Raw genomic sequence first — 18,190 nt, forward strand, 5'->3', positions numbered from 1 at the left:
GTAGGAGGAGGGCTAGCCAAATTCCTGACAACATGGCAACAATCTACCCATGACTAGTTGGTCATTTCCACTGACAGAGATAGCTACTTCCTAGACTTTCAAATGATATCACCAGAACACTTCAGGACAACAACCCTCTCCAGGAACCCCAAGAAACATCGCCTCATGACATGGGCCATTCAACATCTGCTCCAGATCAAAGCAATTGAACCAGTACCCTCAACCAACAGATGTCGGGGCGTGTATTCTATTTTATTCTTGGCGCCCCAAAGAGATGGTTCCTGGAGGGCTGTGTTGGACTTGAAGCGTTTGAACAAATCCATTAGGAAACACAGATTCCCAATGGAAACTCTACTTACCATAGCATGGGTAATCCAAATGAATGACTTCCTCATGTCCATCGATCTGTCGAAGGCCTACCTCCACATCCTTAAATTACCAACACATTGTCGGTTTCTCCACATCTCGTATGCTCAGAAGCACTTCCAATACCAAGCCTTGTCCTTCGGCTTGTCATCTGCTCCCCGGGTGTTTATGAAGGTAATGGTTTCACTTGTAGCACACATGAGAATACAAGGGTTGCACATATACTCTTATTTAGATGATCTTCTGGTCAGGTCATCATCATACCAGAGGGCAAAGTCAGACATAAGCCGCGTCATCACGATCTTATCAGAATACGGCTTCCTCCTGAATCCATCAAAGAGCTCGCTTACCCCTTCTCAACAGATCGACCATCTAGGCATAGCAGTAGACACCTGGCATGGGAAAGTAACCCTTTCACACTATTGCAAAGCCAAACTCTGTTTTCAAATTCACCAAATCCAAGCTCTACCAGCAGTAGACCTCATGACATTGGCCCAGCTATTGGGGTGCATGATTTCATGCCTGGAAACCATCCCATGGTCTCAGTGGCACTCCAGGCCACTGTAATGGCTCCTCCTTCCTCACCAGGACCAGATCATGGCCAGGGATCACATGGACATCTCAATATCTGACCCTCTCCGCCAGTCGCTCTGATAGTGGACATCAACAGCTATTGATCAGGAGATGCCCCTCAAAGAGCCCCTCTGTATCCAAGTCACGATGGATGCCAGCAACATGGGGTGGGGGGCCCACGGCAACAACTTGATCACCCAGGGCACCACTTCCAAGGCTCACCACAGCATAGATTAGTTGGAACCCAGGGCTGCTTTCCTGGCATTCCTCCAGTTCACAGATGTGGTGAGAGGCTGGCATGTACTAATCAGAATAGACAATGTGGCTACCAAGGCACATATTAACTGCCAAGGGGGCATGCATTCCCGCTTGTTGATGGAGGAAGCCAACAAACTCTTCCTCTGGGCAGAAAAGCATCCTGTATCCATCACGGTGGAACACTTCAGTGGAATAGAAAATGTAGAAGCGGACTGCTTAAACAGACACAACATAGACCAGGCAGAGAGGAAGTTACACTCTGCAGTTTTCGATAGGATAGCTTGCTGCTTCGGACATCCGATTCTTGACCTCTGCTTGTCCCCACTGAACAATTAGACTCCGAGGTTCTTCAGAAGGTACCACTGTCCACAGGCAGAAGGGGTAGATGCACTAACATCCCCTTGGCCCCAGGAACTGCTATATACTTTCCCCAATTTGCCCTGATACAGAAAATCATCCAGAAGTTCAGGGAAGAAGAAACCGACATGATTTTTGTAGCCCCTTTCAGGCTCAGGAGGCCATGGTTTTCGGACCTCATGGATCTATTAGTAGTACTGCCTTGGCCTCTTCCTGACCGCCCGGACCTCCTCACAAAAGGGTCTCTTCATCACCCAGAGCCATCATAGCTTCATCTTCACATGTGGAGACTGAGTGTGCACTGTTAGCCTCCAGGGGCTACTTCAAGATACTATCCTGGTTTCCTGACACCAATGTACAATATGGATTTACCAGACCACTTTCTCAAGTGGTCCAAACTAAAACAGCTGCAACCCCTTAAGGCCATCATGCCACAAGTTCTGCCCTTCCTTCAGACTGTTTTGGACAAGGGGTTGAGACCCAGTAAGGAGACAGACCTTGGCACTTTCCTTGGTGCTTTGCTCTTCCTCCAAGACATCTCTAGCTGCTCACCCTGATATCAGAAGATTCCTTAAGGGGCCCATCAATATCGCACCTCCCATAGGCCACAGGTTCCCATCATGGAAATAAAATAAGGTGCTCAATGCGCTCACCAGGGTTTCATTTGAACCCCTTAAAACAGCACCAATTAAACTATTACCCTGATCCTTGTAATGTTATTCCTGGTGGCCATCACATCCGCTTACAAGGTCTCCAAATTAGGAGCCCTCTCAGTATGCAAACATCTCTGTCTCTTCCACCTTGACTCCGTAGTGCTAAAAACAGACCTCACTTTCTGCCAGAAAGTGGATACAGCCTTTCACAGGAATCAGAACAAAATTCCTTATCGTTTGGTCCTTCACCTAAACGTCCAAAAGAGAAAAATTGGTATACTCTCGACATCAAGAGAGCCCTTAAAATCTGTATTAAACACACTTGGGATCTTCACCAGACCAGCTTTATTCATCTCCTTTTACTTTGCCACCAATGGTTCTAAACCACCAAAGGCTACCTTAGCATGCTGGATAAAAGCTGGATAAAAGCTTGCATATCCATTGCTTATGCGTCCCTGTCATGGTGTCTGCCAGTCAGAAGCACAACACATTCTACAACCTTTTTAGGAAATACTGCTATTTCAGAAATATGCAGAGCTGCTACTTGGTCTTCTGTATCCCCTTTTGTAAAACATTACAAACTGAACGTACATCACTCAGCACAAACAGCATTCGTACAGTATGTAGGTCCCATTGCAATGGATACCCTCCTACACTGGGGGAGAAATTAGCATTGGTAGTACTTACTGTGAAGGTTCTTTTCTCCCCAGTGTATGGATGGTTTCCGACTCATCCTAGGTTTATGGGTGAGGTACAATACACTGAAATTTGGCCATATTGGCTTCCCCCTTTTTGAATAGCGAAACACCTACTGTTTGTCCTCTGTTATGGCCTCTCGTTCACAGTTGGTTCCTTCTCCAGTGTTGCAGTTTCCCCCCTCATAGTTATTATTATTATTTATTATTTTTACATTTATATCCCGCTCTTCCTCCAAGGAGCCCAGAGCGGTGTACTACATACTTGAGTTTCTCTTTCACAACAACCCTGTGAAGTAGGTTAGGCTGAGAGAGAAGTGACTGGCCCAGAGTCACCCAGCAAGTCTCATGGCTGAATGGGGAGTTGAACTCGGGTCTCCCCGGTCCTAGTCCAGCACTCTAACCACAACACCACGCTGGCTCTCTTCTTGGTGTTACTGTCTTGGCCTCTGGAGCCTTCCTTACTTGCAGCTTTTGCCAGACAGTCCCGGAACTGGGAGGTTCCTGCCCCCAGGGCACCATGATGGGACTGCTCTGAATTTACATACGGTCCTGCCTGCTGGGAGCAAGTGGGCGTGACCACCTGTTGTAATGGATACCCTCTGTACACTGGGGAGAAAGAACCTTCACGGTAAGTACTACCAAGTTTACTATTTAAGTGTTAACTGAGTATCTGAAGGACTGCTCTCTTCCATATAAACCTGCCCTATTTAAGAGAGTGCCTTCTTCATTATGAGCCCAACCATCTATTGAGATCATCCGGGGAGGTCTGTCTGCAGATGCCACCAGCTTGTCTGGTTGCTGTTCAGGGACAGGCCTTCTCTGTTGCTGCCCTGAGGCTTTGGAATGTGTTCCCTGAGGCTTTACACACAGGGCTTCTACCCCAAATCTCCTTCAGAAGAGAGTGTGTGTGTTCACACACAAGCCAAACCTACCCCGAAGTCCCTTTGAGATTCGTAGACCAGCTCCACACACAAATTGGGCTTTGTGATGTGAATTCTAGCTTATCTTGATGTATTTCCGGATTTTTAACATGCTGGTTTTGAGCTACTTTTTCTGAAAATGCTGGAGCAAATAAGGAGAGGCATTGACGTAGAATCATTAGCATGATAAGAGGGATGCTCTCTTTAGAAATGCAGATATCGTGCTTTAGGAAGCTCTCTCTCCGTGCCCCCCCCCATTGGCTAGAAGGAAAACATGGAGGCATGCCATGTGAACTTGTTTAAAAACAAAAACCCGAGAGCAGAGGGGAGGGGCTGCTTCCCTCAGTGCCGTGAGTGTCGTTCGAAGTGGCTTCGCTCAACATTTACCCTGAACCATGAAGCCATGTGCAAATAACTCCCTGGTTATTCCCCATCTCTGCCAGCTTTAAGAAAAATCTCTTAAAACACATATGATCTTTCAAGCTTTTCAATTAGTAGTGTGAGTTTGTTTTCAAACTGCTTTTAGTGTTTTATTTGCTGTTTTAATTCATGTTTGTATTTGTTGTAAACCACCCAGAGATGCAGGTTTGGGGTGGTATACAAATACACAAATAGATAAATGATACAGAGCAAGACAGAGGTGCTTGGATTGAGGTCAAGCCAGGACAGCCAGTCTGCGGGGTGGAGTTCAGCCTGTTCTGGACGGAGCAGCACTCCCTTTGAAGGAACCGGCTGACAGTGGAGCCAGGTTTGCTCCTGGAAAGCCAGGTGCTGCTGTGGCCAGGTGTGCCTTTGAAGAGCTTTGGCTTGTGTGCCAGTTGTGGCTCTTCCTAGGGCAAGCAGATCTGGCCCCAGTCCCAAGGGCTGCCATCAGGTGTCAGCACCTACTGGGCAGATGCCAAGGGTTTGGGGTACTCTGAAGGGCCCACTGCAGATGCCTGGGGCCACCTCTGTGCCCAGAGGCTTTGTGTGAGGTGGTGGGGAAATTCTCTTGGGGCCCACCCAGGTTGCAGGGGGGCTGTGGTGGGCAGGTGGCCAAGGGCTTCTTGAAGCCTAAAGCCGGCCCTAGCACCCATTCCAAGGTGCACCACCCTGGCTAGAATATTGCAGCATGCTCTACGTGGGGCTGCCCATGGAAAATATTTGGAAGCTGCAGCTGGTACCAAAATGTGGCTTGCCGGCTTTGCTGTGCCTTGTGAAGGGAGCTGCGCTATTATGACGGTGCTATTAAAGTAACTTCACTGCCTGCTGGTCCATTTCTGGGTGCAATTAAAAGGGCTAGCCATTAACTCTTCAAGCCCTAAATGGTTTGGGCCCTAGGTACTATCAGGATCGCATATTCCCACATAAGACTGTTTGCTTGTTGTGCTCTTTGAGTAGGGTCTTGCTCGGTGTGTCACACTCGAGCGAAGCAAAGCTGCAGGACAGGGCCTTCTCTGTGAGGGCACCCAGCAGTTGGAACTGCCGCCACTGAGAGGTTCATGTCACCCCATCCCAAGTGGTCTTGGGATTGACAGCTGAAAACATTTTTGAACCATTGTACTTCTGGGCTGAGGTGCTTTCTGATGTCTCACAACTCCTTTTGCTGTCCAGCACTCCCTCTTATCTGTTTTATCTGCTTCCCTCCACACAGAAGACGAGCATATCAGAGAGGTTTTGTCTAGCTCTCCCTGGAATGCTAACTTCCCATGTGCCAGGAATATTAGTTTGGACATGCATGTCTGATGCTGTAACATCGAATTTGGCTTGGAGTCTTGGTTTTTGTATCTGGGGGAGAGGGAGTGTTATTCTAGCTGCCTGAAAGGCTGAAATAGCTTGGCTATCAAGGCATTCCAAGTGAACTGCATTTTCGTTTTGGACCCACCCTTGCCGCTTAATGCTGAATTTGGAACTTGTAGAGTAGGCAGAGAAGAGGGAAAAATCTAAACAAATAAATAACAATTACTAAAAATATGTATATAGTACATTTCAACCAAAAGGTTCTCAAAGTGGTTTACATAGGAAAAAGTATGAGAAAATGGTTCTTGTCCCCAAAGAGATGACAATATAAAGAGAGAGAGAGAGAGAGAGAGAGAGAGAGAGAGGGAGAGCTAGCAACAGCCACTGGAGAGATGCTATGTTGAGCTCGATAGGAATTCTTTCTTGCACTAAGCAGAAGAGAACCACCACTTTAGAAAGATGTCCTTTTGGCCAATTAACAGAGATAAATCAAGAATATTTATTTATGTTTTTATAATAAATACATAATAAATGCTGATCCAGTTTACCCAATAGACCCTTCTGTCAGAATGGAGCTAAAATGGAGTCCTAACAAGCCATCCATGGAGCTCAGGTGGTGTTTGCTATCTGAGCAGAGACACCTTTTAAAGTGGTGATTCTCTTATATTTAGCAGGGGGAGAGCAACTGGCCCTATCCAGCCCCAGCACAGCATTCCTCCAGTGGTTGTTGCTGGTATCTGCCTTATGTTTCTATTTAGATTTTGAGCCCTTTGGAGACAGGGGACCATCTTATTTATGTATTTTTCTTTGTAAACTACTTTGTGAACTTTGGTTGAAGAGCAGTTGAATACTATAAATATTTGTAGTAGTAGTAGTCGTTTGTGCCTTCAGCAGGAAGGAGAGGGTCACAGTCTGGATGGTGCAGAATCAGGTACCCTCTTTCCAAAACTCATCCTCCCCCTCCCCTTCAGTCTAGTCGTGGAAAGTCTCAGGAGCTCACAGCATCTGCCTTGACCTCCTTGACCCCCTTTCTGTCTTATGCTGCAGAAATTATCTGTCTCATCATCCCATGGGAACTCACCGCCACTGATCAACACCAAAGAATGCAATGGGAGCATTAACACCACCTGCACAACACCAGATGAGGCAGAGGAACTGGACACCAGGGTAAGGGTCTATGTGTGTGGAGGAGCAGAGAAGGGTTATGGGAAGGGGGTATAGATACCTGAGCAACTTTGGAAACAGTTAAGCAAAATAATGGCTATATGCTGTCTCCAAGTTCAAAGGCAAAATACCAGCTGCAGGGGCGCAATGGCAGGAGAGAGGGCCTGCTTTTATCTCCTGCTTGCGTGCTTCCCAGAGGCGTATGGTGGGCCACTGTGGGAAACAGGATGCCAGCAAGGTTCTTCTTACGTTCTAAAATTCTGCATGAAGGTAACACAAATCCTGCTTCAAGAAAAACAGAATTATGTGACTCATGTAAATTATAGAAGTAACTGTGAATATCTACACATTTTTGCTTAATCTGTTCTGCTTTTGCTAGGTTCAAAATTGTAATGCAGGGCACAGAAGATGCATCCCCCAATCTGCTCAACCTCTCTCTTCCAACAACTTTCTAAGATCGCAGCAAGCATTGACCACATGCTTTCAAACCATAGGGGCTAGAAACTTGTGGGTTTTTTTTTTAAATGAAAGCTGAGTTTCTTAGAGTGTTTCTTAGATACTGGACCCAAAACAAAATTATGGTCTTGTATGATGCAGTTGCATGATGATGAGTGCATTCCCACAGACCCGATAACGTAGGTTGGTTGTGATGATGGGATGATGAGTGGTTGTGGCCAGTGGCGGCTGGTGGTTCCTGGTACTGAGGCGGCACTAGGCATGGCAGGTGATGGGTGGAGCCACAGGTAGTGAGAGGTGGAGCCAAATGTGGGCAGTTGTGGAGGTGGAGCCAGGAATAGGCGGGTGCCTCAGCAATAACCGGCAAAGTGCAGCTAACAAGTGGGATCAAAACACACGCACACAGACTCACACAACACACAGACTCACACAACACAGACACAATTTCCAAATATGGAAAACATGAGTTGCTTTATAGTGCTTAACAGGACTGCAGTAGTGTGTAGATTTGTACCTCATGGCATGATCAAAACACAAGCATGCACATACACAGGAAAAGAACTGTACAACCCACAAGTAAAGTACAGAGCAGCTACAAAAGACTGTTTCTGTGGAGAGTAAATGCATTCTGAAGTCACCAGGGCAGCTCTGTCTACCTGATTATTTTAAAAATGAATACTAATAATAATAAACAAGAAGAAAGAACTGTGGGCCAGAGTGGTACAGTGGTTAGTGTGCTGGACTAGACTGGGGGAAACCAAGTTCAAATCCCCCTTCAGCCATGAAATTCACTGGGTGATTCTGGGACAGTCACTGATCTCCCAGCATAATCTTCCTCATAGGGCTGTTAGGAGGATAAATGTAACCATATGCATCACTCTGGGCTTCTTGGAGGAAGCACAGACAACATGTAAAAGTAAATAAATCTATACAAGCCACAGGTAAAGCAGAGATCAGCTACAAAAGTGGAGAACAAATGCTTTCTGAAGTAACAAGGGCAGCTCTGCCTGCCTGTTTAAAAAATGCATACATAAATAATAGAAAAACCACAGTTTTTTCAATGAAGCTTGCTGCAGCTATGAACCATTGCCTGTAACTTAGAGGACACCATAGGAAGCAAAGGTGTTTGGGGACACCCTCTCCCTACTCCCTGCTTGCTGAACACCTGGGTACCTCTCTCTGCCCTCCTTGGGTGCTCACCAGTTAGCCTGGGTGTCTGTCTTAGCAAGCAACACATGTTTTTTTTAATAGAGATCACTTTCTTAATCCTTGCCCAATGAACCATAACTGCCAGTGGACATATTAATGTTACAGATACTGGCCACAATCCAGAGAAAAACCTGGTTACCTCTCTGCATAGCAAATTGATTTTCAACATTATTTTCCTTCCAACAGAATCCATTCCTTCTCTACACCACACCCACATGGAAAGACACTTCTGCAATTATTTGAAAGAAATCTATGCATATGCCATTAAAACACTTTCTGGCTTCTTATGCCAGTTTCTACTCTAATTATTCCAGCCTTACAATTTGCTGTTCCTTCCATGGTTTTATGTCATCATGAGCCATAATGCTTTGCATACAGATCAGATCAGAGAGCAAGGGCGAGAAAGCAGAGGTTGCATTCCTCCTCTCCAAACGCAAAGATGCCAGCAAAAGATCAGACTTACCAACAGCCAGGTAGCCTACCTGCTCTCTACCAAAATGGAGATTGGATTCTTCAGAGTAGCTAAAAGAAAAAGACTTCTCCACCCTCTGGGCACTCTGATTGGCTGCCTGAGGAGTCAATCAGCTTAGTCCCTCTCTGATAGGTTTATGGGCAGTCCTAGGACTGCCCACTTTGCAAAAACAAAAGTGGGCATGCTTATTGGCTTCTGCCTTATTAATGTCAACTAGCCGACCCTGCACAGAGCATCTGTGCTCTTTGGGGCCGGCTGTTTCTCCCTCCCTCTCCCTCCTGCCCCGGTCTCTCCTCTTCCCCCCTCCCTCCAGCCCTGCATTCTCTAGTCCTCCCCTCTTCCGTTCCTCCCCCCTCACCCCCCACAGAGCATCACCGGGTGGGCGGCGGCCAAAAAGGGCCCTGCCGCCGCCATTACCGCCTGTTCCCCACTCACCCCTGCCGGCGCCGCCAGGGCCAGTCTGTCCCACTGCCTCCCACCTCCTCCAAGCCCAGGCTACTGCCGCGAGGCTCGCAACTGTGGCCGGGCTAGGCCTGTGGCCGCCACCTCCTCACAGCGGCCTGGCCAATAAGCAGCCGGATTGGCTGGGCGGTGGGAGCTCACGTGCGGCTGGGGCCGCCGCCATCCCCCCCCCCAGCTCCACTCAATGGCCTCCTGCTGTGCATGAGCTCCCGCTGCCCAGCCAATCCGGCGCCTCCCCTGCCCAGCTAATCCGCTGGGTTGCCCGGATGCATCCCCACAGAGGCACGTCTACGAGAATTAATATAATATAGATATTTTTAAAAATCTGGGGCTTTTCATTTGTTCTTTGAGGTTACCCACCTCACAATTCTTAAAGCAGCTGCAGGCAAGTGCAGCAGGGAACAACAGAGGGAGGCAGCAGGCACACAAAAAGGAAGTATTGACAACATGGCTGGCTGAGAAATTTAAGGTAAGCGCCATCCACTTTTTCCATAGATAAGATCCACCCTGCTTCAAGGGAGAGTCGAGTTGCCGTGCCCCCCGGAATTTCGGGTTTCACCCAGATTGCTTCGCCTACCCAGATTCACCTGGATTTCAGCTTTCATTTTTTAAAAAAATGCTACACTCTAGCCCTTGTAGAAGCAGAGTTGTGGAGCAAAATGTGTGGTCACTATTTGGCTCAAAAATTATTTTCAGGCGAATTTACATAGTATGCAAATTAGACACCCTCCTAGATTTTGCTGCTTGTTCACAATAATCTACCCCTTTTACAGCATGTTTCAGCATCCAAAGGGCTGCACAGTTCTTATCGAGTGCCAGTTTAAAGACAAGCTATTCATTCTCCTCCTTTTCCATCAGCTTGAGTCAAAGCAGGAACCGCTTGTGAGCATAGAGCAGCCTTTAAGAACATAAGACCTGTTGGAAGTGAAGGACTTTGTGCTGTCTCATGTCTCAATGACAGAGGGGGACAGACTAGTGAGTCAGAGGGCTAGAGGGGTCAAGTCATTGGCCATCCCTTCTCTACTGCTCTGACACTATCCCTTTGATATGTAGATTGCTATTCTCAGGGGCTTCCTTCCTGCCTGCCTTGTCGCTTCCTCTTTGCCTTTTCTCCTCCCTTGCAACACACAGGCTCCTCTCTCCCTGCACCATGTGTTTAGAGATGCAGAAACCATCCCTCTGCATTCAGCCAGCTAGCTAGATTAGAGATCCTATCTCTCCACTTTACTATCTAGAATGGAGTTCACCAATAAAGGCTCCTTATATTGATCTGAAACCATGAACTGGCTCCGAGTTTCTTTTACTCTCAGCATACACGCATGCCTAGGCAGACTCCGCTGTGTTGTGTCTCTTTGCACTCTGCTGTAATAGAAGGGTATCTCTTACCAGAGAGAATTCCCAACAAGCACAGCCCTCTCATCCAGCATCCTGTTTCCCACAGTGGTCCACCAGATGCCTCTGGGAAGCCCACAGGCAAGATCTGCGGGCATGCCCTCTCTCTTGCTGTGTTCCCCTGCAACTTGTATTTTTTAGAGGCATCTTACGACTAGTAGCCATTGATAGACCTGTCCCCCATGAATTTGTCTAAGCCCCTCTTAAACCCATCCCGGCGGGTGGCTTTCCTTTATCTGTGTTCTACAGAGGTCTTAATCGAGGCTGGTGAATGCAGTTCTCGACTATGCTGGCCAAGAGCGGTCTGTCCTTCCCGTTCCCCAGTTGTCAAACCTCAGTGCTGAGAATGTCAGGTTCTCTTCTCTTCTGCCCAGGTGGTGAACCCCTCCTTTCCCAACCCTCGGCGGCGTCTGCGCTTGCGTGACCTGGCAGAGAGAGTGGTGGACGCTTCAGAGAACGAGCAGGAGCTGAATAAATTGCTCAACGAAGCCTTGTTGGAGAGGGAGTCCGTGCAGGCGTAAGTCCCCTCTCGGTGCTGAGTTTTATTTAATTGTTACATTTATATACTGCCTCATACAAATGTCTCAAGGTGGTTTACAAATAGACATTAAAAGCAGAATTAAAACCAAACATTAAAACTGGTAAAAAAATATTTTAAACACATTAAAGTAGTTGAAACAACCAATCAGACAAGGATAGTTGTCGAAACAAGGATAGCTGTCAGCCAATCAAGCAAGAATTTAGCTGTGAGCAGGGTCCACTCCACCGCCAGCGTGTTGTAGTGGTTAGAGTGCTGGACTAGGACCGGGGAGACCTGAGTTCAAATCCCCATTCAGCCATAAAACTAGCTGGGTGACTCTGGGCCAGTCACTTCTCTCTGAGCCTAACCTACTTCACAGGGTTGTTGTGAAAGAGAAACTCAAGTATGTAGTACACCGCTCTGCGCTCCTTGGAGGAAGAGCGGGATATAAATGTAATAATCTATCTATCTATCTATTCTCACCCTGACCACTGACTGGTATCTTTCTTCCTTTCTCTAGCTGCCATTTTGAACAGTACTGTATCTGCCTACACAATTATACCAAACTCCTGTTTACGGCTCCTCCCCTTCTGGATCTGCCTCCTCCTCCTAAAGTTGCCACCTCACTTTGCATGGGAGAGAAAGCTATTTCAGGTCATCCTAGCAGATGTATCCAGTAGGCACGTTCTGTGTTGCCCATTGGTGTTTGCACAGAACTTCAGAAGGAGAAAACAGGGACGGTGCCCTGGCAGTTTTTAAAAAGGCAGGTTCCGATACGTTTTGAGTAGAACTCTTCTACAGGGGAAGAGATTCACGTGCTTCGTGAATCTCTCATCTTGAAGAAGAGTTCTGTTTGAAATGCATTGGGACCTTCCTTTTAATAAATTGCCAGGGCACCGTTCCTGTTTTCTTATTTTGTTCCTGTTGGTATGGTGCTTCCTACCACCGCCCTAGTGTGTTCCTGCAGAGAACTTCAGAATAAACACGGGCCTTGATATAGCCCTCCTTAAATTTCAGCTGAAAGTTTGCTGGTGATTATGAAAAAAATGCCACCAGGAATATTTATTTATTTAAAATATTTATACCCTGCCCCTCCAGTACACTACTGCTTGGGGAGGCTCACAGCAATAAAATAGATGCAATATACAATAAAAGTAACAAAATTAACCAAATTAAGTAAACAAGTTAAAAGTCAGGTTAAAAACCACAATCAGTATTAAGATTCAAATCAAAAGTTATTTTAAAAGCTAAAAATTGACAATTATAAAAACTGAAGAACCTAACCAGATATAACCACAGATGGAGCATTTAAAAAGATGTGTTTTTAGTTGTTTTTTAAAAAAACTTAGGGAGGGAGCATGGCGAAGCTCTTCAGGGAGGGCGTTCCAAAGCTGAAGGGCCGCAACCGAAAAGGCCCTGTCTCTGGTCTCCGCCATATTAAAAATTGGCCTTTAATAAAACACTAATAATATCAATTCAGAACCCCGCTTTCATCCGTGTGCTCTTGCCAGCATGGCCTATAGCGGAGGGAGTTTTTTCAGGAAGTGAAGACATTGGGTCAAGGGCTCAGGGGTGGTGCCCGGACCCCTCTGCAGTTCAGTTCTCAGCATCTCCAGTCAAAGATGCTCCTTAGCAGGGTGGGGGGAGGTGCAAGGCATGTTGCTGCCCGAGGCAAAGGACAGTATTATGCAAATACCCCACATCTGTGGGTGGGTGCTCAGCAACCTGTGAGCATTCTCAGACTATGCCACCACTGTAACTCAGGCAGGGACAATTTTTAGCTCAGGTTGGTGGGGAGAGGGAGAAAGGCTGCACCTCTGTGGCGTGAGGAGGAGGAAATGAAGGAAGGTTGGTGGCGATGCACAGTGGGTTGTTGCCCTGTGCTCCTCCTTGTCCCTGTGCATAAGGCAGCCAACACTCCTTGCTCATGGAAGGCCCCCCTGGGGTTGTACGGACACCACTAGTCACAGGAGAGAGTGCTTGGGTTAGATCAGGCCTGCTCAATTTAGGGTCCCCAGCTGTTTTTGGACTACAACTCCCATAATTCCAAGCCACAGTGGCCAATAGCCAGAGATTATGGGAGTTGTAGGCCAACATCTGCAGGAGGACCGGAGTTGAGCAGGCCTGGGTTAGATGGACCAGAGGTTTGACATGGTCATACAAAGCATCTTCACATGGTCTCAAATTTTGCTTGGGGTCTCAATGAAACAGACTCGGGGTCTCTCCTCATGTAGACGTTTAGAAGCCTGATCTCTCCTGGAGGGTGCCAATATATCCTGTGTTTCTGGCAGACTGAAGGGCAAATCCACATTCCGCCTGTCCATGCGCTTCGTTGACCCCGAGATGGAGACGCGTTACTCTGTGGAGAAGGAGAAGCAGAGTGGGGCAGCCTTCAGCTGCTCGTGTGTCGTCCTCTTCTTCACTTTCCTCGTGGAGGTCTTCATCGATCCACGGTGGGTGCAACTGGAGTCTCAGACGTGGAGTCTGAGAATCTTTCCGCTTGTTTTCCAGTGCAGTAGAACTTGCTGCTAAGATTGATAGGCTAAAAATCTCTGTGTGAGTTATAGCACTTTGTTTGTAGCAGAGAATTGTACTGCTTCTAAAGCCGGGTTGAAAGCATTTAAGTTTTTCCTTCCTCCTTTGCTGGTACCGTTCAGTGTACAGTATTTTCTTTCTCTTTCTTCTCCCTTGTAGGCTGATGGCAAATTACATGACCTTCATTATTGGTGAGATCCTTCTCCTCATCCTGACCCTTTGCTCACTGGCTGCCATCTTTCCCAGGGTAAGGGGCTTTCTTCACAATGGTTTATTTCCTTCTTGCAATATGTGCTCATTTCATGTAGTAGTCCCTCTCTCAAGGTAGTCCTGTTGTGGTTATACCACAACACACAGCCTGTGCCTCTGGAAAAATGTAATACTTCTCCTAGCTAGTGCTTCCATTGCTACTGTGAGTTATGCGTGGAATATTGTGGCATGACTGTCATAGGCCCTTATTGCAGGGGTGGGACCCTCCACCTGTTGTTGAACTGCAGCTTCCATCATCCTCAGCTCTGATAAATTCCTTAGCTAATAAAACTGCTGGAGGGCCAAGCTTGCCCACCCTTGCCCTCTTGGATAGTGACTGTGACTTCACCGATTGGAAACAGGACAATTTCCTGCACTCCCTCACTTAGCTGGATTTCATTTGTGTGTGGGGGTGGGGACACTCTTCCTTTCCTGTTGCAGAAAGAATATCACCTCCTCCCATGTGCATCAATTCATTACTCATGGACTGGATAGTGCATTGTGAGTGTTGATCTGGTATTTGGAAAACTGTCTCACAAAGTTTAAAAAGCAGTTGGGCCGTGGATTCACTGATCAGTTACATAAGCTTGCCAAAGACAAAAGAAGCCATGAGGACTGATACGAACATCCTTTTGCTCCTCTTGGTATCAGTGGCAAGAGTATGGACATACTGTAAGGCTCTGCCAATCCGTTACTGAAGATCACTGCCATATAGTTTATCCCATGGATAAGCCGCAAAGGTTAGAATCTCAGGTCCACACCCCAACATCAACTTGACTCCAGCCACTGGAAGCCAGCCCCAGCGTGGGAGTCTTGCATAGTTTCCAGAACATGTCCAGCCTCTGCAGAACGTCACAGTTTGAGGTGAGCCGTGAACACATTCCCTACATGCACTGCCCGTTCCTCTTGGCCCCCTTTGCCCATTCAGAGATTATGTTATTTAGTTGCATACTCCATTTGATTTTAAAAGTCTCCCAGGTTCAACAAGCGAATCTAAGTGGGTGTGGGGAGTACGTCTCACAGATTGGTTTCCAAGATCACAGAAGAGGGTAAGTGGCAGATGATCACTTTCAGGCCTTGGTATAATAGTATAGTTAGTTATCCTAATAGCCAGATCGCGTGAGACCATCAAATAGTCTATAGTAGATGAGTTAGATCCAGACCAAAACGATAATTGACCAGGGTGGTCACCAGGGGCAGCTCCGTTAAGGATAACTAAATTTAAATTGTTAGCTGCCTTGAACGAGACATAAGCCAGCCAAATTTGCCAAAGGGTCCAAAGAAGTACCGAGTGGAGTGGCGTGGTGGGGGGAGGATGACCACCCTCAATAGCAGGTGGACAGTATTGGAACTTATCTGCCAGGGTACATAGGAACACAGAAAGCTGCCATATACTAAGTCAGACCATTGGTCTATCTAGCTCAGTATTGTTTATACAGACTGGCAGCAGTTTCTCCAAGGTTGCAGGCAGGAATCTCTCTTAGACTTATCTTGGAGATGCCAGGGAAGGAACTTGGAGCCTAGATGCTCTTCCCAGAGCGGCTCCATCCCCTGAGGGGAATATCTGACACAGTTCTCACATGTGGCCTCCCATTCAAATGCAACCAGGGCGGACCCTGCTTAGCGGACCCTGCTTAGCTTAGAGAGCCCCTGGTGGCGCAGTGGTAAAACTGCCACCCTGTAACCAGAAGGTTACAAGTTCGATCCTGGCCAGGGGCTCAAGGTTGACTCAGCCTTCCATCCTTCCGAGGTCGGTAAAATGAGTACCCAGAATGTTGGGGGCAATATGCTAAATCATTGTGAACCGCTTAGAGAGTTCTGGCTATAAAGCGGTATATAAATGTAAGTGCTAAGTGCTATTGCTATTGCTAAGGGGACAAGTCATGCTTGCTGCCACAAGACCAGCTCTCCTCATCACTGGGGCCAATCCTAGCATTAAGATCACCTCCAATGATCAACATGGCAGCTAGGAATCTTTGAACCAAGTGGGAGCCCCCTTTGCCACCCTTCCTCAGTGCTGAGGTGTAGGAGACTCGTGAAATGTGCCTCTCAACCTTCCTCTTGTTTCAGGTCTTCCCTAAAAGGCTGGTGGCTTTTTCCACTTGGATCGACAGGACTCGGTGGGCCAGGAACACGTGGGCCATGTCAGCCATTTTCATCCTCACCATGGCAGACATTGTGGAGATGGTGAGCAAGCCTTAAAACAAAAACACAAAGCCTCTTGTTTCCACTGCATCTTAGCAGTAGCGCCCAAAGCGCTGTGAAAAGCCTTCATTCCAGAAGGCGAGAGGGTTTCACATCTAGGCTGAAGGCAGACAGTAGGGTGTTTTGTTTTGTTTTTAAATGTGCTGTTAGATGAATCAGGAATCCTCCTCTGTTCCATCACCTTCCTCCTGGCCCACTGCTGGTGTGCAGGCGGGATGGGGGTGGGTGGAACAGGAGGGTGGACCGGACCACACTGATTTTTCGGAGGCTTGGTGATCTCCCCCTCTGGAGCTTCTGGCTCTGGGTTCTCCTGCCTGGCTGAGGGCTTGGGGCTGGTTGTTTCAGCCTGGCTGCTCCCCGTCTTTCATGTTGAACACTGGGCTCTTGACGGGGATTCTTAGCAGACAAATGGCAGGAGGAGAAAGGGTCAAGCTGCCCCGATTCCCCATAACAGCCCTCTAAGAATGCTTTCAATTCATTAAAAAAAAAAAAGCTAGGGGAGAAAATGGATGGAGCTCTGAGTCGCATCCAGCTTGACCCTGTCTCCAGCTATAAACATGCGGCGAGTCCCTTTGGAGGAAAACACGACTTGGCCTAAGCTTGTCCTGCCGCCTCTTTCTTTACACCCTCTTGTATGGTATGCGTCTGACGTCCGACCTGACCTCCCTTCTTGTGGGCGAGCTGATAATTGTTTACAGAACTGTGCAGTGCAGATCATTAAGCGAAATTAGCAGAAGGCCAGCTGCAGCCGATTATTTTTAGAACCTGTTAATAATTGGCCAGACCTTGAACCCTTGTATACTGAAGCTGATAGGAAAAGGCTGCCATTTCCATGGTGGTAAACCTTGAGGTGGGTGGGAAGTGGGGCCCTGACTCCCTTTCCTGTCCCTCTGCTTATGTGTGCCTGATAAGAGGCTGTAATTTAGTGCTTGTGGTAAAAACCACGACGAAAGGGTCATCTTTCACTATACTGCTGAGCATTCCCCATCTTTCATAAGAATTCTCTGAGTGTGAGATGTACCTTCCTGGAGACACCGGTTTGCATGGGTGAAAGGAGACCCCAAGAGGTCATTGGCTCCAGTCATTCCCCTCGGGGGGAGGGGGGGTGGCTCTTGCAGCCATCACACTGCAGCATGTCCAGGGTGGAGGGACACTGGGAATAATGTGTCCAAACACAAGGCTGGGTTACTGCCATGTACTTGGGGCTGCCTTTGAAAAATGTCCAGAAACTTCCGTTGGTTCAAGGCAGTGGTTCCCAACCAGGTTTCCTCCAGAAGTTGCTGAACTACAACTCCCAGTTTCTCCAGCCACAATAAATTGTAGCTGGGGGTGATGGGAGTTGTAGTTCAGCAACATCTGGAAGAACCCTGGTTGGGAACCACTGTTTTAAAGTAGTTTTAAGGTTTGGCTGGTTTCTGGGAACATCGGATGCCTCTTTTATACCGGCTGAAAGGAATCATCTCATAAACTGTGCGGGAGAAGACAATGGTAAACCACTCCCGTATTCTACCAAGAAAACAACATGGCTCTGTGGTTGCCAGGAGTTGACACCGACTCAACGGCAGAACCTTTTTAGCAGCTGCAGATCTGTTCCTAGGCACAATTCAAAGTGCTGGTTATAACCCTGAACACCCTCAGTGGCTTAGGCCCCGGATCCCTAGCGGGCCACTTGAGCCTGCCTGTCTGCTCACTGGAAAAGGCCTCTTGAATGTCTGCCACCACGTGAGAAGCCCATTGCCACCATCCGTGGTGCAGCTGGTGGGAGTGTGGGAGACTCTTGTGACTCCTGCCCAGCCCTCCTCCATCCACTCACTCCCCTCCTCTCCTCTCCCTCCGTCTCAGCAGGTTTATTTTTAAATTAATCAAATTAGTTCCATCGAAATGAAATCCAAAAGGCTTTGCTATTCAGCTACAGTCATCAGTATACTTACCAGGAAGAATGTCCTATTAAACTCAGTAGGGCTTACTTTTGAGTAAACATG

The 18,190-nt window shown here is 47.5% G+C and overlaps 1 protein-coding gene across 3 annotated transcripts in view; it reads left to right on the forward strand.

Annotated features, from left to right (window-relative positions):
* ADCY3 (adenylate cyclase 3) overlaps window positions 1–18,190 on the forward strand; it is a 130,968-nt gene that overhangs the window by 92,322 nt on the left and 20,456 nt on the right. For all 3 annotated transcript variants that reach the window (XM_053249274.1, XM_053249264.1, XM_053249282.1), the window contains 5 exons: window positions 6,592–6,711; window positions 11,074–11,216; window positions 13,511–13,672; window positions 13,914–14,001; window positions 16,074–16,190. In XM_053249274.1, the coding sequence (XP_053105249.1) occupies window positions 6,592–6,711; window positions 11,074–11,216; window positions 13,511–13,672; window positions 13,914–14,001; window positions 16,074–16,190 (630 nt within the window). The remainder of the gene's footprint in view (window positions 1–6,591; window positions 6,712–11,073; window positions 11,217–13,510; window positions 13,673–13,913; window positions 14,002–16,073; window positions 16,191–18,190) is intronic.

Source organism: Hemicordylus capensis, chromosome 1 (genome assembly GCF_027244095.1).
Source record: "Hemicordylus capensis ecotype Gifberg chromosome 1, rHemCap1.1.pri, whole genome shotgun sequence".
NCBI classification, from domain to species: domain Eukaryota; kingdom Metazoa; phylum Chordata; class Lepidosauria; order Squamata; family Cordylidae; genus Hemicordylus; species Hemicordylus capensis.